The following is a 23,941-nucleotide window of genomic DNA, read 5'->3' on the forward strand; positions in this document are numbered from 1 at the left end:
AACAATCCAAATATCCATCAACTGATGAAAGGATTAACAAAATATGATATGCCCATGTGATGGAATTATTCTAACATGGATGAATCTCAAAACCACTATGCTCAGTGTGAGAAGCCAGATGCAAGAAAACATTATATGCTTCCATTTATGTGAAATGTCCAGAAATTGTCTGTAGAGACAAAGATCTTTAGTGGTTGCCTGGGGCCAGAGATGGAAAGGGGGATTAACAGCAGGTAGACATGAGGGGTCTCTTTGGGGTGACAGAAATATTCAAAATTTGGACTGTGGTTACACAGCTCTGTACATTTACTAAAATCACTGACTTGTATATTTAAAGTGAGTGAATTTCATGGTATGCAAGCTTTACCTCAAAGCCGACTCTTTAAAAAGAGTATGCTTGTAATTGCCTATGAATTCCAGTTCTGCTACTTAGAAGCTGTGGGACTAAAAAAAAAAAAAAAGAAGCTGTGGGACTGTGGGCATGTTATATAATCTTTCAAGGACCCACTTTCCTCACCTGTAAAAATGGGGTAATACTATCTACCTCATTGGATTGTTGTGAGGGTTAAATAAAATAAATAAATACCTATTAAGTCAGTGCCAATATTTATAATTCTTAATAACATTATTTCTTGTGACATTTCTACTTCCAGGATACGTTTGACAATAAAGCATATTATGTTCTATTCATTATCAATGAATTTTATTTTTCACTGAGATACAATTCACATACAAGATTCACTCTTTTAAACCATACAATTCATTGGTTTTTAGTATATTCACAAAGTTGTGCAACCATCACCACTAGTTCAACATTTATCTTTCATTATAGTTGACATACAATATTACATTAGTTTCAGGTGTATAGCATAATGAGTTGACATTTCTACATTTTTATCACCTCAATAGGTTTCCTGAATTGGCTGGTATAACTATTTAGAATGTAAGATAAATTCTAAATTTATAAACTTACAAATTTATAAGTTGCTAAATTTAGGAAAGAAATGCTTCCATTCAAATACAATACATTGTACAGTTCTCTACCATCACTTAACCAATGAATGCACTTACTGAAATAAGATTTCCTATTTTAGGTAAACTGTTGTAACCTAAAACTTATGTGATAGAAAACCTATATTCCTATTAATCTTACTTAAGTATTCAATAAACACAGGTAATCTAAATTCTTAGTCGCTTCTCCTTACATTTTTTGCTGGCTAGAAATGAACAGCTGTTCATGACAGAAAATTTGTAAAAGTGTAGAAATGCATGGGGAGAAACAAAAATTACTCGGCTTCTTTTTGATACCCTGTGAAAAAAAGTAAAGTCCCCGAAGTCTTTAAATTTTAAAATACCGATTGGATGGTAATTTTTCCATTAAAGAAGTTAGTTTTTCTGTATGGGCTTAAAACAAAAGCAAACCTTCTTGGGCGCTTTTACAACACTTCGCTTCTATCCTACGTTAACTCTATGCTGTGCAGTTTAGAGCCACCATGGACCCGCCTTCCGGGCCCTAGAAACCTGTCTCTGAGAACAAGTTAGGGACTTGGCTCTTCCCATCCCCGGGCCTCTGACCACTTCATCAAATCTCCGCGCGAGGGCGCCCTCCCCGCCACTCGCCAGGTGACGCGCAGGGCCATGAGCGCTGCCAGCGTGGCCATTACAGGCGAGCCGCACCCCGAGCCGATCTCGCCTTATTAAATTATGGAAATCAGTAAAGATGGACAGCCCCTCCGTCTAGCCTCACCCCCCCCCCGGCCCCCGCGAGAACGTTCCCAGGTTCCAGGAAACTTCCGGCCATCCCTACGGGAACCGGAAATGGCTTCTCCCTCGCCAGCGCGCTTGGCGGTTGCATCACCCGCCTAGCAAAGGGTCTTTTTTGGGGCTGCCCTTAGCGTTGCCTACACAAATATCCGCCAGGGCAGCAGCGTATGGATTCCGAAGCTTTGCCTCCTGTTTTTTAGTGAGTCTTCAGGCAGGCACTGCGTAAGCCCAAGCGGAGAGAAGTCCAAGCAGCGAGGCCCCTGCCGCACCGGCTCCCCTCTTTTCCCAGGCGTGGGTCCTAGTCGGCCTTCCCGCCCTCCGTTTCCCCGCCCCACACAAGGGGACCTGCTTTCGGTCAGGCAGCGACTGAGGCGACTTCCTTCCTCTCGGAGCAAGATGGCGGGGGGCGAGGCTGGAGTGACTCTGGGGCAGCCGCACCTTTCTCGCCAGGATCTCGCCACCTTGGTAAGGTTACGTTCTGCAGGGATGCGGAGTGAACTCAGAAATGGATGATCGAGCCTCCCGGGAGGCGTGGAGACGAGGCAGTGCCGGGATGTCGGGAGCATGTGTTAGGGAGATTCGGACTGGGGCGCCCTAAACCGTGTTGGTGCCGCCGCTTGCACCTCGGCACGTCCGCGCGAGCTTTGCGTGGGGATATGAGGTTGTGGGACCTCAAATCCCTGACGGATTCGGCTGGAAAGGCCTAATGCTAAGTGTTACTAAGGCTTTTGCTTCTGAAGATCTGGGAAGGGAATATCCACATCATCCTCAGTGCTAATGCTGTCAAAGTGGGAGGTTGGGGGGTCTCGGGCTTTCTCATCTCCCATAGTGAGTGGAGGTGTAGTCTCCTGAAACGATGAAGGGCTTTTAGGGCTTCCTATTCATCAGAGTACAAGAAAGCACTTTTGCAGGAAAAGTGCTTTAGGGAGTAGAGGAGAGCTGTTCACATGGTGGCAAGCTGTGGGTAGCAAATGTAAAGTCAAAGGAAAAGCTGTGATTTGTCTTATGTACAGCGTTTTAAAATAAAAATGTTTCATTGTAGGATGTTACCAGGTTGACTCCACTTTCACACGAAGTTATCAGCAGACAAGCCACAATTAATATAGGTAAGATAAGAATAACTTGGTGACCTGACTTGCTTGATCAGGACGAGTAATTTTAACTTCTCCCTTTGTGTGATTACCTGAATTTTGTGAGGTCACAGACATTCAGGAAATAGACATTGAGCTTGTGTGAGCAAAGCACCTGCCAGATTTTGTGGGAAGCACATATTGTTCATGCTTAGTTTATGTATAGGTGAAAAGAAAAAATACAGACACATGAAAATTTTAGTAGCATAAGGCAAGGTGTAGTCCTATGTAGCAGAAGAGATGAAAATGTGGTGGTATTTGCCATACAGGGTTATTGCAAAGGCATAATTTTCTAAAGTTTTATTTGGTATATAAGCTATTAATAAGTAGAAGGGTCCCCCCTCCCCACAATTGCCATCTAGAACTTTACAGAAGAAGATATGTTGACTGAGTGTAAATTTAGGGTATTTGACAACCTGTACAGACAGCACAATCAAATCTAGTTAATAGTAAAGCTCTGCCATCAGGTTATTAAAAAGCTATAAGATATATGCTATCCTTGATAGCATTACCATAATTAAACCTGGGTTGTTTTCCTGTTTTCATAGATTCTTTTTGATTGTGTCAGGACTCATACCTACTTACTTTGCTCTGGTTATGCTGTAAAGTTCCTTAGTATACAGAATTCTTTCTTGTGGAGTGTTTATTTTAAATGAAGGCAGTCTTTTATGTGATTGGAAACATAAGATGAATAACTTACTATACTGACTGTAGTGTTTTTTTTTGTTTTGTTTTGTTTTTTGAGATTTTTAATTTATTTAGTAGAGACAGGGAGAAGCAGGCTCCATGCAGGGAGCCTGACTTGGGACTCGATCCTGGGTCTCTAGGACTGAGTGTAGTTTTTGAATGAGATTGTCATTACATGGAAAGTTCCATTCAGTCCTGTACCAGAATAAGGTTTTAGTAGGAAAGAATATGAAGGAGGAAAAATTGAAGTCACTCTTTTACATTGATATTTATAGTAAGTTATAGCTTTGGATTTTGTACTCCAATGCTTTTTGAAATAGTGTTTGGTGTAATTGAATGCACATGAATTAATTTCTTAAACTTTGTCTATAGGTACAATTGGTCATGTGGCTCATGGGAAATCCACAGTTGTAAAAGCTATTTCTGGAGTTCACACTGTCAGGTTCAAAAATGAACTAGAAAGAAATATTACAATCAAGCTTGGATATGCTAATGCTAAGGTGAGCTGTGTACTGTGGAACTAGAAATAACTTTGATTATTAAATGTGCAGATAACAAGTTCGAATATTTTCTTCGTTGGAATTTTTAGATTTATAAACTTGACGACCCAAGTTGTCCTCGGCCAGAATGTTACAGATCCTGTGGAAGTAGTACACCAGATGAATTTCCTACAGACATTCCAGGGACCAAAGGGAATTTTAAATTAGTCAGGTGATCTATTTCAAAAAACACATTGTAATGAAACTAATTGCTGAATGTTTTTGTTGCCTATCTATTTTTTGAGTGTGATTCATATCCTGGTTCTTTATCAGAGGATACAGCTTCTACCTAGTGATGTTACTGGGGTTTGGGGATGGCCCACAAGGAAATTTTTTACATTGGGGCAATGCTGGGACTGGATAGAGGTGAGTGAGGCCCTTGCCTTGGGCCCAGAATATAAGAGAAAAAATCCTAAACAACAACAACAACAAAAAACCAAAAACCTCAGTAAACAGTATTTCGAGGTGGTGCTTTTTGAAAGTGATGCAAAGAATTGTCATAAAATATCGTTTGTTTAAAAAAAGACAAGCTCAAAATCACGGATCTTTTTCCCCTTGCTTCAGTATCACTATTTTGGGCTCAGTGTGACATTGTTAAGTTAATTTTGATATTTTGCCCATCATGAAATTTTTGGCATTAATTTTGTTTTTAAGTTTAAATATTTATCTTGATTAGTGAGTTTTTTGTCACTCCCTTAAATTTTGCCCCTGAAGCAAATATCTCACTTGGCTTCACCCTACTTCTGGTCCTCAGATGGCACTGGGAAGAGGCTACTCATCTCTGCCTTTGTATTATGAAAGCAGATGCAAATAATATGTGCTTGAGTGGGCATAGGCAAGATTTGGCCTAAGGGCTTTAGTTTGCTAACCCCTTTTTAGATCATAACAATGTGAGCATTACATTCTTTAAAAATAGTGATTTTCAGTAAGTAGCAGTTTTGCTAAAATAGTACTACCATCTCTACTTCAGATTGGCAGTTCCAGCTTTTCAAGGTGCTAGAGGAATTTTTTACAAATCATTTTTTCAGATGGCATTGCCCATTCTGTAAACACTGTTTTAGCTTTCAAATTGGTGACATTTCTAGTATATTTTCTATACTATATTCTATACCATATTCATTTTGATTGGATTTGGGGATTTCTATCTTTTGAAATTGAATTGATCTTAGGACTAATCGTTATTTCTTAATTGCTAGACATGTTTCCTTTGTTGACTGTCCTGGCCATGATATTTTGATGGCTACTATGCTAAACGGTGCAGCAGTGATGGATGCAGCTCTTCTGTTGATAGGTAAATATATCAGAATTGGTTTTGACAAATCAATGTGGAGCAAATCCAAGATGTTATATTTAAAGGGGAACTAAGGCCATTAAGGGCCATATCCGTTACCTAAGAGCGACACAAATGGGAGTTAACATGTCATCCATGATGACATCCCTGCCTATCAGGTATCATAAAATAACTAAGCAAGATAGCTCTGGGGCTGTATAGGTTAGTATATATATATATATATTTTTTTTTTTTTTTAAGATTTTATTTATTTATTAATGAGAGACACACAGAGAGAGAGAGAGAGAGAGAGACACAGGTAGAGAGAGAAGCAGGCTCCATGCAGGGAGCCCAATGTGGGACTTGATCCTGGGACTTCAGGATCATGCCCTGGGCCAAAGGCAGGCGCTGAGCCACCCAGGCATCCCGGTTAGTATATATTTTAAATTAAAGTCAGTAGTGCATTTTTCCCACCTAGATCACATGAGATGATTTATTATTCTAGTTTTAAATTTGTGTATAAATGTATGTATATTTTTTGTCCACTGCAATAGTTACGTATAGTGGTTTTATTTGGATGCAAATCTCATTTATAATAAGTGCTAAAGTGTAAAAAAAATAAAGTGCTAAAGTGTAGACCTCATTGGGATTTTCTTTTTTTTTTTTTTCTCATTGGAATTTTTCAAAGCTAGAGTTGTACTACATTCCTTATGTGAGCTGTCAGATTTCATTGCTAATGGGACATATTATTTGAGAGAGAGAGATCGAGAGCAGGGAGGAGAAGGAGAAGCATGCTCCCCGATGAGCAGGGAGCATGACGTGGGGCTGGATCCCAGGACTCTGGTGTTATGACCTTAGCTGAAGGCAGATGCTAACCTATGGGACATAATTTTTGAAAGGATGCCAAGTAGATAGTGTAGGACACCTGAACATCACTGCCTGGGGAAGATGATTGTTGGAGGGCCCAAAAAAACATGCCAATTTCTTAATAATACACTGTTCTAGCCTTACTCTAGGTTCCCCCCCCATCCTGCCCCACCCCGCATTACCATAGCCATCTTTATTTGGAAAAATCCAGATATAAAATGTATTCTCTCCGTCTTTCCAAGTTTTCCTTTTTACAAAAATAAAAAGACACATAAAAACCATCCCTGCGGGATCCCTGGGTGGCGCAGCGGTTTGGTGCCTGCCTTTGGCCCAGGGCGCGATCCTGGAGACCCGGGATCGAATCCCACGTCGGGCTCCCAGTGCATCGAGCCTGCTTCTCCCTTTGCCTGTGTCTCTGCCTCTCTCTCTCTCTGTGTGTGTGTGTGTGTGTGTGACTATCATAAATAAATAAATAAATTTAAAAAAAAATCCCTGCTTGTCATTCCCATAGACCATGTTTTTCAGGCAGCCCTCTCCCCTCCCCCCCATATAGCTACATGCTTCATTCCAGAATGTCTCGCTTCCCCCACATGCTTTGGTGCTTTCCTACCAGGGTAGAGTTCTGAATTCCAATACAAGTACACAATGAAGGAGTATAAAGAACACTTTACATCTAGTGTTCTTATCTCGTTTTGTTAGGGAGTACCCTTTGGTAGTAGTTGAAATTCACAGACTGTAGTGTCTTCTCTTAATTATTCTCTGCCTCTCAGGAGCTTAACTGGGCCATAGCATCTCTAAGACTGGATACAGCCAGAGGGTATACCTTATACCTGAGCAAAGGCTAGGGGCAGACCCTGGGATGCCAAACTTGTTGATCCAAGCTTCTTGCTTAGCACCAGGGATGAGAACCAAATTATCTGAAGACTCCAGTGAATGCAGGCACAGAGTGTTAAACAAGGACAAAAGGTGGACGCTTGGCAGTGATATGTAGGACTTTTGCTGGTATAGCTAGGACATGCAGAAGTTTTCTTTATTAGATACCAGGTAAGCTTTTTTTAAGTAGTAAAATATACATAAAATTTATCGTTACAACTATTTAAGGTGTACAACTCAGTGACATTAAGTACATTGACAGTGTTCTACAAGCATCACCATTTTCTGGTTCCAGAACATTTTCATTACCCCAAAAGGAAACCTCATGCCCATTAAGCAGTCACTCTACGCTGTGTCCTTCCCCCAGCTCCTGGCAACCACTAATCAGCTTTTTGTCCCTATGGATTTGCCTATTCTGGATATTTCCAGTTAATTCTCATGCATCTTTTTTATTCTTCATCATCTAGCTGGTAATGAGTCTTGTCCTCAACCTCAGACTTCTGAACACTTGGCTGCTATAGAAATCATGAAACTGAAGCATATTTTGATTTTACAAAATAAAATTGATTTGGTAAAAGAAAGTCAGGCTAAGGAACAGTATGAACAGATCCTTGCGTTTGTACAAGGTAAGAAGCCATAATCTATAATAAATCTATGAATCACTTTGAGAGGTATTTAATCCAGATACCAGATGTTAAATTAACTTTTAATAAAAGAGACTATCTGAAATAGAGAAGTTTATGGATCTTAAAACCTATTTCTCTACCTACCACTTCGTAACCACCAGATAGTTAGTGAAATCTGTGTTTGTGAATTTGATAAACTAAAGCGCATACATTTTTTCATCCAGATATATCTAGAATATTTTCTTTTATTCAAGTGTAGTTGACGTACTCTTGTGTTAGTTTCAAGTCTACAACATACTGATTGGACAGTTCTGGTAATTCTGTGCATTATGCAGTGCTCAATAAGTGTAGTTACCGTCTGTAACAACAAAATTGTTAAAATATTATTGACTGTATTCACATTTCATCCCAGTGAATTTTTTTTTCAGTGACTTATTTTATAATTGAAAGTTTAAAGTTTATTTTTGCTGGCTGAAAGAACTGAAGTTATATTCTGGAAACTGTTAGTCAGTTTAGGAAAAAAGTCCTCCTTAATGAACAGAAGCATCTTTTGAAAAAACTTAAGTCTTAGACTATTCTTACTGAGTACTTTGATCTTTGGAACTGACAATGATATATTAAATCTTCCTAGTGTTCATTTCTCTAACAGCATAGGGTTTTTCATTTTAGGGAAGACATGATGCATGCTATTGTTGACAATTCTCTCTCAGCCTTGTTGGAAGGGTTGACTCTAATGAACCTAGTTCTGTCATGATGAAAAGAATAAGTCATTTTGATTAAAAACTAATTATGTTTGGTCCATTTCTTTGACCAACCTGTTTAACATATAATTAATAGGGAGCAAATATTATATAAGCCAGTTGTCTTTGATTAGTAAAGAGTCTGTAATTTTAACCTGACATTTATTGGGGGGGTTAATTACATGTTATTAGAAATCTTTCAACTAGTAAAGTGCTTTTTCCCAGGAGTGTTAGTGCTTTATTCCTTTAGACAGTGTTACCATTTTAGTATATTAAATATGTGTGTTAATATATTTTAACAACTTTTTTCCGAAAGGGGACTAGTATTCATTTTTATGAGTAAAAACAGAATGCTGCTACCTTTCTGAACAGAATTAGCACTTTGCATCTGTTGCTGGCATTTGTGGGAGGATGTTTAGGCATCTGTTTTGGTTATCTTAACTGATGTAACAGAAAGATCACGTTTGTAAAACTAAAGAGTCTTAATCTTGCTGAATTTTGTATAGGCACAGTAGCAGAAGGAGCTCCTATTATTCCAATTTCTGCTCAGCTGAAATACAATATTGAAGTTGTCTGTGAGTACATAGTGAAGAAAATTCCAGTACCCCCAAGAGACTTTACTTCAGAACCCCGACTTATTGGTAAGTGATAGTATTTATCTTTAACTCTTAATTTGATCTTTTTCACTTTGGTGGTTCCCTTTGAGGGTGTTTATTAATAACTTCCTCTTTCTGCAGAGATAATAAATAATAATCTTCGTAAAAAATTTTTTGATTCTGGGATTGTATTGATAATGCTAGATTGCATTGCTGGAAGAGGGACAGAGTACTGAACACAGAAGCAACTTTTAATCTTTCTGTGATGTGTATATATATGGTATATTACATGATTAAGATGGAGTCATACAGTATTCTCCATGGAATCAAAATGTTTTAGTCAGGAACAGGATATTAGAAGTTTCATACAGGGCACCTAGGTGGCTCAGTGATTGTCTGCCTTTGGCTCAGGTCATGATCCCAGGCTTCTGGGATTGAGTCCCTCATCCGGCTCCCTGCAGGGAGCCTACTTCTCCCTCTACCTATGTCTCTGCCTCTCTCTGTGTCTCTCATGAATGAATGAATGAATGAATGAATGAATGAATGAATGAATCAGTCTTAAGAGCTTTCATACAAATGTTTTCATTGTACCATTAATGAAGATTTTCATGTCCCTTTCACTTTAAGTTCATAGTACCACTATTGATATAATTTGATCATCTGATGTGGTTGTGGTTCCTCTATAGAGAGGTAGGAGCCTTTTTTTGTTTGTTTTGTTTTGTTTTGTTTTGTTTTTTTAGGAGCCTTTTTAAAACAGACATTTGAGCTTCTCTGGGCCTGTACCTGGTGCCCCCCTTTATATTGTGGGAAGTGTTCTCTTGGGTGATTGTGCTGTGTGTCCTTGCTAAGGGTCACTGCTCTCAGGAACTCAGTTCATGTAGTTCCAAAGGTGTTTTATGGTTTTATTTATTTTTTTCATGAGAGACAGACACAGGCAGAGGGAGAAGCAGGCTCCCTTTGGGGAGCCTGATGTGGCACTCGATCCCAGGACCCAAGGATCATGCCCTGAGCTGAAGGCAGATAGATGCTCAACCACTGAGCCACCCAGGTGTCCTTGTTTTATAGTTTTAAAACTAAATTTTAATTCAAGAAGTTATACAGAGGTAGATAAAGAAAAGTCCCATCTCCCTGCCTTTCACTTCTGGCCCCTTAGCCCTGAAGTAGCCAAAGTTAACAGGTGGTGTGTATTATTCCCATGCCTTCCTCTTTATTCACATCATTATGTATAAACATGTACATGTTTCCTGTTTTAGTTTTACTTTGTAGAAATGGGATCATGAGGATCCCTGGGTGGCTCAGCGGTTTAGCACCTGCCTTCAGCCCAGGGCGTGTTCCTGGAGTCCCGGAATCGAGTCCCACGTTGGGCTCCCTGCATGGAGCCTGCTTCTCCCTCTGCCTGTGTCTCTGCCTCTCTCTCTCTCTCTCTCTGTGTCTCTCATGAATAAATAAATAAAATATTTTAAAAAAAAGAAAGAAAGAAAGAAAGAAAGAAAGAAAGAAATGGGATCGTACTCTGTGTGTTACTTTAATTAGGTTGTTGGGTTTTTTTTTTTTTTTTTTAACAGTGTTTGTGGGTTATCCTTTCAGGTCATTACATTATAAGTCAAACATTCTTTTTTGGGGGTGCCTGGGTAGCATAGTCGGTTAGGCATCCAACTTTTGGTTTCAGCTCAGGTCATGATCTCAGGGTCATGGGATCAGGCCCCACATCGGGCTCCAAGCTCAGTGCAATCTGCTTAAATTTCTCCCTCTCCCTCTGCCCCTACCCCCAGTGTGTGCACATGTGCTCTCTCAAATCTTTTAAAAAAACAACATTCTTTTTAAATATCCGCATGAAATTCCATAGTATGGATGTACCATAATATGCTCCCATCAATTAACTTTTATTTCCACTATTTTTTTTTTTTTTAAGATTTTATTTATTTATTCATGAGAGACACAGAGACAGAGAAAGGCAGAGACACAGGCAGAGGGAGAAGCAGGCTCCATGCAGGGAGCCCCATGTGGGACTTGATCCTGGCTCTCCAAGATCACGCCCTGGGCTGAGGGCAGTGCTAAACCGCTGAGCCACCGGGGCTGTCCTCCACTATTTTCATCATAAGTAAGAGTGTGATAAATATAGGAGTAATAATAATAGATTTTGTCACAAAGTCACCCCTGTGTGTATAAATATTACGTGACTATTATTATCCTAGAGAAGTTAACTTAGAAAAAAATATATTTCTTTTAAAGTTAAAATGAGCAGAATTGGCTTTAATTTGTTTTTCTTTTAGTTATTAGGTCCTTTGATGTCAACAAACCTGGCTGTGAAGTTGATGACCTTAAGGGTGGTGTAGCTGGTGGTAGTATTCTAAAAGGAGTATTAAAGGTGAACTGGATTTTGATTATTGTGTTATTTTGTTTGTTTTTCCCTGGTCTTAATCATGAAGTGAATAGTATGGATACTCCAAATGAAAAAGTAAACTTACGTGTGTGTGTGTGAGGATGTAGCACATTTTATATGGAGATAGGCTTTTGTGGTAGGTAGTTAGCAACAGTTGGTTGGATGGTTCTCATTTTGAAGCTCTTTTCTTTTTTTAACAGTCTTCAACATAAGAGAAATAATTGCCTTTTCAGTTTTGAGGTCACCCTGTTAGGACTTTTGATATGTTAGTGTTAATGGTATCATCCCACAGTGATTCTAATTACTAACTCATGTGTTTACAGGTGGGCCAGGAGATAGAAGTCAGACCTGGTATTGTCTCCAAAGATAGTGAAGGAAAACTCATGTGTAAACCAATCTTTTCCAAAATCGTGTCACTCTTTGCAGAGCATAATGATCTTCAGTATGCTGCTCCAGGAGGTCTTATTGGTAAGGATTTTTCTCTCATCCCTACATTTTTAACATGGCTGTATTTTTCATGGGAAAAGGATTACCCAAAAAGATACATTGTAGATTTTTAAATGAGTATTTTAAATAATTGACTGGGGTGGGGGAACATTCATGTGGTTAAGCTGTTGATTTTAGTTCATAAGATGGTTTCATATGTTTGTAAAAATTATTTCTAAGCATAAAGAAGAACACATTTTGGTTTAGTATGTGAAGTGACTCCTTTTAGCAATAATAAAATAAGTTTTATGATCCAGCATTTAAAATGATTAAGTATACTTTTTTGTCTACACAATTTTGGTGGTAGAGAGTGGTTGTTTTTTTGTGTGTTTTGCAAATGGAAAGTTATCCACAAATGTCAGTTGAATCCTGTCAGATCATGTTTACTCTGAGGTAGAATTAAAAAATGCCTTCAATTGTGAAGTAATTACTGAGATGATTTATAGGTTTTCTAGTCTCTTACAATTTACAACTTACAACCCATGCCCCGAAAAAGACAAGATTCAGTGAGAATTTGACATGTTGTACCTTTGGATTACAGTAGAAATTATTGGGTAAAGGAGGAGTTTGTTTTTTGGTTCTCTGGTTTTGGGGTATATAATTCACTTTTCTATCCCATAATTAAGAGTTTACTGTATATAATTTAATGATAATGCTCACGTAGCCACTGCTGAGCTTGAACAATTACCAATACTTTACCAGTCTTCATCTTTATATCTTCTTCCCTCCTCATTCACAGCTAAAATATCTTGAAGTGGATCCCAGGAATCATATGTAAAGTCCTGAAGTTAATTTTTTAATTAGCCTTCCAGGGGAGAAATGGCAGGCAAATATTCTACAAATTGCTCGTTATGAATTTTGTATTTTTTCAACCTTTAATAAGTATATTCATACTTATTTTTGAGTTAGGCAATCATCTCTGTCCTTTGTTTATAGAATTTATTTTTTATTTTATCTTTTTAAAGATTTTATTTATTCATGAGATAAACAGAGAGAGAGATAGAGGCAGAGACACAGGCAGAGGGAGAAGCAAGCTCCATGCAGGAAGCCCGACATGGGACTTGATCCCGGGTCTCCAGGATCACACCCTGGGCTGAAGGCAGCGCTAAACCGCTGAGCCCCCTGGGCTGTCCTGTTCATAGAATTTAAATCAAGAGATTGTTCTCAAATGCCCAACTAATCTATGAGTTTATGATTCTGTTTCTTCAGGTAAGACAGGTATTTTGTTATGCCCTATGTAATTCTTATATGAGTATGGGAATATAAATGTGTGTAAAAAAGTATAGGTGTATGCTGTACTTATTTGACTAAGTTTTGTGTAAACAGCTTTATAGAAAATAAAAAGTTGGGCTTTTTTATCTTGTTTTATATCAGGAGTGGGAACAAAAATTGACCCCACTTTGTGCCGGGCTGACAGAATGGTGGGACAGGTACTTGGTGCAGTTGGAGCTTTACCAGAGATCTTCACAGAATTGGAAATATCCTATTTCTTACTCAGACGGCTTCTAGGTGTACGTACTGAAGGAGACAAGAAAGCAGCAAAGGTAAGTGCTTTCTGTAAGTCCTATTTCCGAAAAGTGGCAGCGATGTTAAGACCAGTTTTGAGGTTCATTCTTTTATAGCTAACATGGGATTAAGAAAAGGTGAGTAAATTTGACTTTCAGGAAGTTAAGTCTCATATTAGGTTAGCAGAGATGGAAAATTGCCAATAATCTGTAGTTGGCAAGGATGTAGGAAAATAAGCAGTCATTTTTAGAAAGCATTTTCTTGATTATGATGTTTATTTGTCCTCGATTTTTTTTCCTAGGTGCAAAAGCTGTCTAAGAATGAAGTGCTCATGGTGAACATAGGATCCCTGTCAACAGGAGGAAGAGTTAGCGCAGTCAAGGCTGACTTGGGCAAAATCGTTTTGACTAATCCTGTGTGCACAGAAGTAGGGGAAAAAATTGCCCTTAGCCGAAGAGTTGAGAAACATTGGCGGTAAGTTTACTAGCCCTTGTCACTATCTAATAAAAAAGACACAGTCGATTCCCCTAAGATCTTGGACACGCACAGTTTACCTTGAGCACAACACTTAGTGACACTTTAGCTCAACTATTTCTTTGGATAACTTTGAATCTGTATTTCTAGCCCCGGTTTGTGATACACACAACATATGAAAAGACCAGGAGTTTATTAGATTCATTATTTCTCTTTTGGCTTTTTAAAACTATATTTGGAAATAATTTCAGACTTAAAAAAATTGCAAGAATTGCACACACCCCTATTCTCTTTTCCTAGATAGACCATATACTTTTACGTGTGTGTGTATATACTCTTTTATATGTATAAACTTCTTTCTCGATAAATTAAACCTACAGTTGATATTCTAGTTATACAGCTTGTCCCAATAATGTCCTCTAGTCCCTCTGGTCTAGGCTCCCGCGCTGCATTTAGCTGTCATGTCTCTTTTATCTCTAATTGGGTACTTCCTCAGCTTTTCTTTGTCTTACTTAATGTTGACTATTTTGAAGAATACATTTTTACTCTTCCTTAATTTGAGTTTATCTGATACTTTCTAAGATTAGATTCAGATTATGTATTTTTGGCCGGAATACTTACAGAGGTGGTGATGTCTCCTCAGGAAATCACAGCCAGAAGCACATGAGATCTGATTGATCCTCCTTGTTGAGGTTAATTTTGATTATGCAGTCAGCATTGGCCAGTTTTTCTACCTCATCGTCTTTTTACCTGTGCACCTAGTAAGCATTTTGTAGGAAGACTCCCTGAGACCGTGTGAATAACCTACTCCTCATCACATCTCACTCCCCGGATTTAGCCTCCACTGACGATTCGTGTCTGAATTGAACTTGATTTTAGGATTACAAAATGGTGACACCCTTCCTCCAACCTACCACTTCTCATTTATTGTTCTTTCTTTCCTATTATTTACTTAACTAGTTATACTCAGAGTTCTGTTTTATTCAGTAGTTAAGATTTCGTTAATGTCCTTGTTTATTTTGATTGTTCAGGATTTGTCTAGTAGAAGCTCTTCAAGCTGGCTCCTATGTCCTTTTTTTTTTTTTTTTCTTTTTTTTAAAGATTTTATTTATTCATGAGAGACACAGAAAGAGAGAGGCAGAGACACAGGCAGAGGGAGAAGCAGACTCCATGCAGGGAGCCCGATGTGGGACTTGATCCCAGGTCTCCAGGATCATGCCTTGGGCTGAAGGCAGCACTAAACCTCTGAGCCACCAGAGCTGCCTTTTAATATGAACAATTCCTTAGTTTCTGGCCCAAGAGATTCTAAACCCATCTTGTACCTCCCCTGCTCCAGTTTTAAAATTGGCCATTTCTCCAAGGAAGCCTGGTTTCCTTTAGTAGGAAATATTTAGAAATGAAGATTTGGGTGCTAGGTCTGCTCTTATTCCTAGGGTGCTCTTCCTTCTAGGTCCTTTGAATGGATAAGCTAGGAAATACATATCTTTGATTTCTGACTCTGCTTTTAGTTACCTGGTTAGTTGCTGAATCTACCCTTTGCTTTCTATTCTGTGTGGTCTTATTCCCCTTACTGCCATTGTTTCACACGTAAAAGTTAACTGCAAAAGATTCCTAATTTCATCTTCCTTTGTTAGTTAAGAGCTCAGTCAAAATTTATCTCCCTAAACCATTTTTATGATGCTGTCTTCAATAATTTCCAGTAGGTTCTCACTACTTTATGATACTCTGGACCTTTCTGGAAGCATTTTATGTTTGTTCCTGCTTTGTCTCATACAAACTCTCTCAATTACACTGTTCTGAGACCTCATTATTGTCATAATTATTCAAATCACTTTTGGTTCTCTGTTCTTTTCTCACTACTTACTTCCCTTATTAAGGCTTCTTGATACTGTGCCCCATGAAGGTGTCTCATCATCTGTTCAGAAGATTCATCTCAATTATTACTCTATAATTTAGAGGGAGTTGAACTTCTGGTTGAATTTTAAGTAAATAATCCTGCTTTGTGGTGATTTTTGTCATTTGATTTTACTCTTTGGTGTGATTATACCATTTGCTATTATAGACACACTGATTTCCAGGGTATTTTAAAATAGTCTTAAATAATAAATTTTCAGAAACTCTTAACAGGGAATGTATTATTTGTACTTGGTTAGAATGATTTCCTAGATCAGAACAGGTTTTAAAATAAAAGGATTTTTTTGTGTCTCTCAGTAATACTATAAGAGGATTCTATCCACATGAAACTTTAGATTTTGCTTAAAAATTGGCAAGTCTTCACCAGAAAACTGTTAGAACTAATAATAGGTGGATGCAGGAAAGTTGCAGGACACAATATTAATATATACAAGTTTGTTGTAGTTTTATATACTAATAAAGCAGCAGAAAGATTAGGAAAACAATTTTATTTACAGTTGCTCCAAAAAGAATAAAATACCAAAAAAAAAAAAAAAAAAAAGAATAAAATATCTAGGAATAAATTTAACCAAGGAGATGAAAGACCTATACTCTGAAAACTGTAAGACTTTGGTGAAAGAAATTAAAGACAACACAAGCAAATAGATATACTATGCTTAAGGATTAGAATTACTCATGTTGAAATGTTGCTACTGTCCAAAGCAGTCTATAAATTCAGTGCAGTTCCTATCAAAATAGCATAGCATTTTTCATAAAACTAGAATAAATCCTAAAATCTGTATGGAAAAGATCCCAAATAGCCAAAACAGTCTTGAGAAAGAAATATAAAGCTGCAGATACCATAGTCTCAGATTTCAAGCTATATTACAGAGCTGTAGTAATCAAAACAGTATGATACTGGCACAAAAATAGACACATAGATAAATGGAATAAGATGGGCAAGATATAAACCCATGCTTATATGGTCAATTAATCTATGACAATGTATAGTGGGAAAAGGAGAGTCTCTTCAATGAATGATGCTGGGAAAACTAACTGGACAGCTACATGTGAAAGAATGAAACTGATGGCTTTTTTTTTTTTTTTAAGATTTTATTTATTTATTTATTTGAAATAGAAAACATATGCACGAGTGGGGGGAAGGAGCAGACTCCCTACCAAGCAGGTAGCACTAATCGGGGCTCAGTCCTCAGGACCCTGAGATCATGACGTAAGCTGAAGGCAGACACTAAACCCAGGTGCCCCGAAACTGGACCGCTTTTTTACACCATACACAAAAATAAATTCAAGGCCTAAATGTGAGACTGAAACATAAAACTCTTAAAAGAAAACATAGGCAGTAATTTTTGACATCAGCTTTAGCAGTATATTTATGGATAGGTCTCCTCAAGCAAGGGAAACAAAAGCAAAAATAAACTATTGGGACTACACCAAAATACAGAGTTTTTGCACAGCAAAAAATGAAAAGACAACCTACTAAATGGGAAAAGGTATTTGCAAACAGTATGTTCAACAAGGGCTTAATAGCCAAAATATATAAAGAACTTGCATGACACCAAACAAGCCAAACAATTCCATTTAAAAAAGGGCAGTGCACCTTAATAGTCATTTTTCCAAAGACATACAGATGGTCAACAACCACATGAAAAAATACTCAACATCAATAATTTTTGGGGAGAAATGCAAATCAAAACCACAATGAATTTTCACCTTACACCACACTGGATGGTTAGTGTCAAAAAGACAAGAAAAAGGGGCACCTGGGTGGCTAAATTGATTGGATATCTGACTTGATTTCAGCTCTGGTCATGATCTCAGTGTCGTGAGATCAAGCCCTGTATTGGGGTCCACTCATTCTTAGTGGGGAGTCTTCTTGAGTTTCTCTCTCTCTTCCTCTCTCTCTTCCTCTTTCTCTGCCCTTCCCCCTTGTGCACGTGCACACTCTTTGTCTCTCAAGTAAGTAAATCTTAAAAAAAAAAAAAAAAGTCAAGAAATAACAAATGTTGGTAAGGATGTGGAGTAAATGGAGCTCTCATGCAGTGTTTATGGGAATATAAATTGGTGCAACTACTGTGGAAAACAGTATGGAAGTTCCTCAAAAATTTCAAAATAATCATGTGATCCAGTAATTCTACTACTGGGTATTTACCCCTAAAAAAACAAAAACACTAATTTGAAAATATATACATATATATATATATTTCTTATAGCATTACTTACAATAGCCATGTGTCTATCCATAGATGATTGGATGAGGTAGATATGGTATATATACACAATGAAATATTAGCCATAAAAAAAATAGAATAAAATCTTGCTATTTGTGACAGCATGGATGGTTGTAGAGGGTATTATGCTAAGTGAAATAAATCAGAGAAAGACAGATACTATATGATTTCACTCAAAGGTGAAATCTAAAAAACAAACAGGCCCGTAAATACCAAGAACAAACTGGTGGTTTCTGGTGAGCGGAACAAAGTGGGTAGGGTAGTGCAATAGGTGAAAGGGATTAACACTTCCAGTTATAGGGATCCCTGGGTGGCGCAGCGGTTTAGCGCCTGCCTTTGGCCCAGGGCGCGATCCTGGAGACCCGGGATCGAATCCCACGTCGGGCTGCCGGTGCATGGAGCCCGCTTCTCCCTCTGCCTGTGTCTCTGCCTCTCTCTCTCTCTCTCTCTCTCTCTCTGTGACTATCATAAATAAATAAAAATTGAAAAAAAAAATTAAAAAAAAAAACACTTCCAGTTATAAAACAAGTCCTGGAGATGGAAAGTACAGTTTAGAGAGCATAGTCAATAATATAATGTATGGTGCCAGATGGTGAGTACACTTAATGGTAAACATTGAGTAATATATAGAATTGGCAAATTACTATGTTGTACACCTGAAACCAATATAATACTGTATGTCAATTATACTTCAATAATAACAAATTGAAATAAAAAACAGGTTTTTAAAAATTAGCAAGTATGTTAAAATTGTTAAATGAGAGCATCTGAATGATTTTTACATTCATTTTTTTCTTTTTAAGATTTCATTTATTTATTCATGAGAGACACAGAGGGAGAGGCAGGGACACAGGCAGAGGGAGAAGCAGGCTCCATGCAGAGAACCTGACATGGGACTCGATCCTGGGTTCCCAGGATCACGTCCCAGGCCGAAGGCGGTGTTAAACCGCTGAGCCACCCGGGCTGCCCTGATTTTTACGTTCTTTAGAATTGTGGTTTTACCCCATGTTTAGATGGGTTTTGTTCTAGAAGCTATTGTTGGGGTAGCAATTCAGCCTAGTCATTGATTAGAGCAAACATTGTAAGAGGGAGCGGAAGTCCCTCTGCTATTTAAGAGTAATCTGCTAATAGAGTGTACATTCTTCTAGTTCTCCCCTTAATATTCATTACCAGCTAAGGTCATGCTGAATCCTTTGTGATCTGTTGAGTGCTGTGAATGGTAAATAAATAAATAAATAAATAAATAAATAAATAAATAAATAAATAAATAAATAAGCAAGCATTTTTCAAGAGAAGAGGATAGGAAATGAGATTTTTTAGAAAATCAGACTGTGATAGATTGTGTATCAGCATGATTCCTTAGGTGGACTGGAAGGCTCTGGTGGTTCTGGAGGGGTGAGTATACTTCAGTAGAGTGAAGACAAACATATTTGTAGTAGCAACTTTTTGTTTGCTTTTTTGGTCATTCATTCTGTCTGGAGCCCATCTTTGTGGCCCTGAGGACCTAGGAAGAAAAGTATCAGCTTTCTTAATGGAACAGCAGTTTTGGGGAACATTCAAATTTAGCAGATAGGCAAGTAAAACCAGTTATGATTGTGTGGTAATGATAATGAAATGGGTGTAAAATTCATGGTTTTTAAAATTTTCTTTTTTGCAGTTTAATTGGTTGGGGTCAAATAAGAAGAGGAGTGACAATCAAGCCAACAGTAGATGATGACTGAAGAATTCCAGGGAAATCATACATTTGGATGGAGTTGGAATTTCTCATTACAACCTAGGGGTATATTTTCAAAGCAATACTGGGAAATTAATTTCACAGCTCATTACCTTAGTGGTAGCTGTAAGGTTATTCTCATTTTTTGGTGATGAAAATTTAACCTCTAGTGCTAAAATAGGGTCTACAATAAATGTAAAAATTGGCATAATGTTAGATTCAATCTACATTTTAGCAGAAATTAATCATTCCCAAATAATGTCTAATTTATACATCAGTACAGGTTTGAAATGAAACTATTTGCTAGAACCAGCCTGTTCTGTAGCACACGTATCAAACCTATTTCAAATAAAGATTTTCTTCTTACTTTGCATGATTCATCTTTGATTGATTCCAGGCTTGAAGGACTATTGTACCAGTAAAGATTTGAAGACACAAGTTCTTAAAAACCAGCTTTGGTTTCTTATGAGTGAAAAGGAAATTAATAAAAGTTATCCTTTAGAGCATAGGAGCTCATTCCCATGGACACACCATTTTGTTCTCTCCCTCTTTTCCTGAACTGGAACACAGGAAACCAGAGCCAGAGGTTTGTCACCTTCTTCCTGTGGTGTCCTGCCAGTTGTTTCTGCATTGGTTTATACCTGAAATCTGATAACCTCCCCATATTGGAAAACACTGTTAGACCAGATGATTCTAGATAAGTAACGTAGATCTTTATAGGCCTTATTTTATGCTTTTTCTTAACTGCCTAATTGATAACAGTTATAATGTAGATTCTAATTTTAGTAACTTTTGGACCTTTCAAGAGGTCAATGATGTTAGAAAGCAAAGCGTGAGCCTTTTCATTTTTAACTTCGTTTCCATTTTCTTACACTTTTCCTGTACTATGCTTTATTTTTATTTATTTATTTGTAAGATTCTCTTAAAACAGTAGCTCCCGACTCTGGCTAACATTAGATTTGCTGGAGAACCTGAAAAGAAAGAAAGAAAAAGATAGCCTGAAGAGATTCTGATTTAATTGACTAGGGATGGAGCCCTGGCATTGATGTTTTTCACAACTTCCTAGTGTTAAGAAATAATTTTAAGAGAGTTGAGAAGTAGGTGTATCAAATAATACAGAATTGGCTTAGTTTTGGTAGTCCGGTAATGGTCTCTAGTTGCTTTTCTTAAGTTTGCATTAAACTTGATGCCACAGTCTAATAAGCCTTTTCAGGCGTTGAAGCTGCCTTATAGAAATTGAGAAGGTGTGGCTATGAATTGTTACTTAAATTTATAAGTTCTGCAGAAGCATATAATGCTGCATAGTTGATCAGCTTTGAAGGGTTGTATTGTATGTAGCATGAAGGACACATTTAATAAAACAAAGTCCTAATCCAGACATTAATTTTATATTTAACATGTCCGAATTTGTTTTGTAAGCCTCTGCCACCAGAAATTCTGGGATAACAAGACCCAAAGCTTTGGCAGTTGACTAAATTTATCTTAAGTAAATCTCGTGTCACAATAGAAAGAAGTTTGGTCTGTTTCCAACATCTACATGAATTTCAACAAATTTACAAAGCACTATGCGTAATGTAAATAGATATACACAAATGTGAAAACAGTGGGCCTAATTTTCTTAAAACTTGGAGTGCATTGGTTCTTAGCAAAAGCTGTACCTGGTTGAGAATCTATCTGCCTGTAATGCACTGTTACTGATGATAATACATTGTGTGTGTAAATCCTCTTGGCTTACCTGTCAAGGTATTTTTGGAGTCTGACCAGTTCTCATTCCCTCCACTGTTAACATAGTTGAAGCTACCATTGGCTATCACCTAGAATAGCACTGCATAACTCCTCCATGCTTCCATACTTGCCCCACTGCGGTCTGTTCTCAACATAGCCGGTGCTACTCTTTCTGTAAGAGAAAGCTGTGTGTACAGCTTAATGATAAGTTGTCAAGTCTCAGAAATGGGGAGCATGAGGGCAACCTAGCTGTGACATGCAAAGGATTTTCAGGCTGCCTTAAGTTCTGTTTCACTGAATGTAAACTCCAAAGATGGTGTGTGTGTGTATGTGTGTTTTCATTTTGCAGAGGAAAAAGAATTTTATTATTTTTTTAAGATTTTATTTATTTATTTATGAGAGACACAGAAAGGCAGAGGCAGAGAGAGAAGCAGGCTCCCCATGGGAAGCCTGATGCAGGACTCAATTCTGGAACTCTGGGATCACACCCTGAGCTAAAGGCAGACGCTCAGCCACTCAGGCATCCCAAAGAATTTTCTTCTGATAAGAGTGCATATAGTTGCATTCATAAAACTTCTGAAATCCTGTTTCTAGAAAAATTGAATATGGTGAAGCATTCAGTGAAATGGATGCTTTTCAAGAAATACATAAAATTTTTAAAAATTCTTGAAACAGATATCCTTAGTATACTTAAAATCAAGCTCAGATTACTAAAAAAAAAATATATCGGCAGAAATTTCCACAAACTGTATCTTCTGCCAAATTTCAAAGAATAGGTAATTTTTAAAAAAGATTTTGAGAGAGAGAAAGCACGAGTCGGGGGAGGGGCACAGGGAGAACACTGAGCAGGGAGCCCGATGCAGGGCTTGATCCCAGGACTGGGGATCAGGACCTGAGCCAACACCAGACGCTTAACCAAGTGAGTCACCCAGGTGCCCCTGAATAGGTAATTTCTGTTTAAACTTTTTCAGAATATGGGAAATGAAGAGACAAAAAAAGGAGACCTCATAATTCATTGTTCAAAGTTCTATCCCTGCTGCCCAAACCTGGAGAGAAAACTACCAAAAACAAAATGACAAAACCACTGGAACATATTCTCACCAAGTTATAAAATCCATGTTAAAATATTAGTAAATTGGGTCACCTGGGTGGCTCAGTCAGTTGTGTCTGCCTTTGGCTCAGGTCATGATCCCAGGGTCTTGGGATCGAGCCTCTCATTGCTCCTCTGCTCAGCGAGGAGCCTGCTGCTCCCCCTGGTTGTGCACGTGCACTCTCTGTCAAATAAAATCTAAATAAATAAAATTATTAGTAAATTAGGTCCAGTAATAAATTAAAAGAATAACCTGGAAATTACAGAGATTGAAAGAGAAAAGCATACCTTGAAGATGTATTTAATATAGTCCACAATAACTTTTTAAATGTAGGTAATGTAGAGAAGGAAACTTGATGTCATGTGCTCAGCATCATGGTTTTGAATGATGAAATACTGGAGCACAGTAACATCCCTCCAAGATGCCATATGTGGGGTAAAAAGTTTGAGTTGGGTAAAAATGTGGAGTTGTGAGGTTAATGAAGTAATAAGTAGAGTAAAATTCAGGATGGGAAGCAGTTATCAGTTGCATGACACTGGAATTCATGTGCTTGTTTCTCTATTCTCATTAAGGTCTGTAGCAAGTCAAGAATGTCAGCTACCACTTCAGTTCTACAACAGTGTTCTCTGGGGCTTAGCAGATGAGGTACAGATATTGGGAATGGAAGCAATAGAACATTATTTACAAGGTATAAGATTGTCTAGAAAATACAACTTAGAAACTGAAAAACATGAACTGCTAAGTTCAGTGAGGTGAAAGGGTTCAAGATAAACATGCAAAAATTATTAGTTTATTAAATAATTTACTAATTAGTTTATACCCCCCCACACACACACATACAGATCAGAAAATACAGTTGGTATAAGCTATCCAGGTATAAATTTAACAAGACTGCAAAATCTTTATGAATAAAACATTGGCTAAAGGACAAAAGAAGGAGATAGAAATAATGAGAAAATAGGCAATATTCCTGTATGGTAATACTCAATATTGTATAGATGGCTGCCATTTTTTGCTATAAATTCAGTGTAATCTGAATAAAAATTTCAGTAAGACTTTAAAGAACTTGTTCAGCTGATAAAGATTTAGAAAATAAATTCACAAAAGTAGTAAGTAAACTTTTAGAAACAAATTATAATGGGAGAGTTGACTTACAATGTTTTAGAATATAGAAAGCTATAATACAAGAAGTGTGGTATTGATGCAGAAATTGATCATTGAAACAAACAACAACCATATATAAAATTTTAATAATATATGCTATAGGCTGCATTTTATGTCTGTGAGGAAAAGGAAAGAGTCCAAATGGCTAACCATTTGGAGATTAA

General features: G+C 37.6%; 1 protein-coding gene across 1 annotated transcript in view; it reads left to right on the forward strand.

The window, feature by feature from the left end:
• EIF2S3 (eukaryotic translation initiation factor 2 subunit gamma) overlaps positions 1-20,163 on the forward strand; it is a 29,586-nt gene extending 9,423 nt beyond the window's left edge. Inside the window, exons 2-13 of the mRNA XM_072744487.1 lie at positions 1,965-2,229; positions 2,807-2,870; positions 3,954-4,081; positions 4,171-4,292; positions 5,317-5,411; positions 7,598-7,756; positions 9,003-9,137; positions 11,366-11,460; positions 11,799-11,943; positions 13,336-13,505; positions 13,769-13,941; positions 19,741-20,163. Of these exons, the coding sequence (XP_072600588.1) occupies positions 2,161-2,229; positions 2,807-2,870; positions 3,954-4,081; positions 4,171-4,292; positions 5,317-5,411; positions 7,598-7,756; positions 9,003-9,137; positions 11,366-11,460; positions 11,799-11,943; positions 13,336-13,505; positions 13,769-13,941; positions 19,741-19,804 (1,419 nt within the window). The 5' untranslated portion in view covers positions 1,965-2,160 and the 3' untranslated portion in view covers positions 19,805-20,163. The remainder of the gene's footprint in view (positions 1-1,964; positions 2,230-2,806; positions 2,871-3,953; positions 4,082-4,170; positions 4,293-5,316; positions 5,412-7,597; positions 7,757-9,002; positions 9,138-11,365; positions 11,461-11,798; positions 11,944-13,335; positions 13,506-13,768; positions 13,942-19,740) is intronic.
• The last annotated feature ends 3,778 nt before the right edge of the window (positions 20,164-23,941 follow it).

The sequence above is a fragment of the Vulpes vulpes genome, chromosome X (genome assembly GCF_048418805.1).
Source record: "Vulpes vulpes isolate BD-2025 chromosome X, VulVul3, whole genome shotgun sequence".
Taxonomy (NCBI): Eukaryota; Metazoa; Chordata; class Mammalia; order Carnivora; family Canidae; genus Vulpes; species Vulpes vulpes.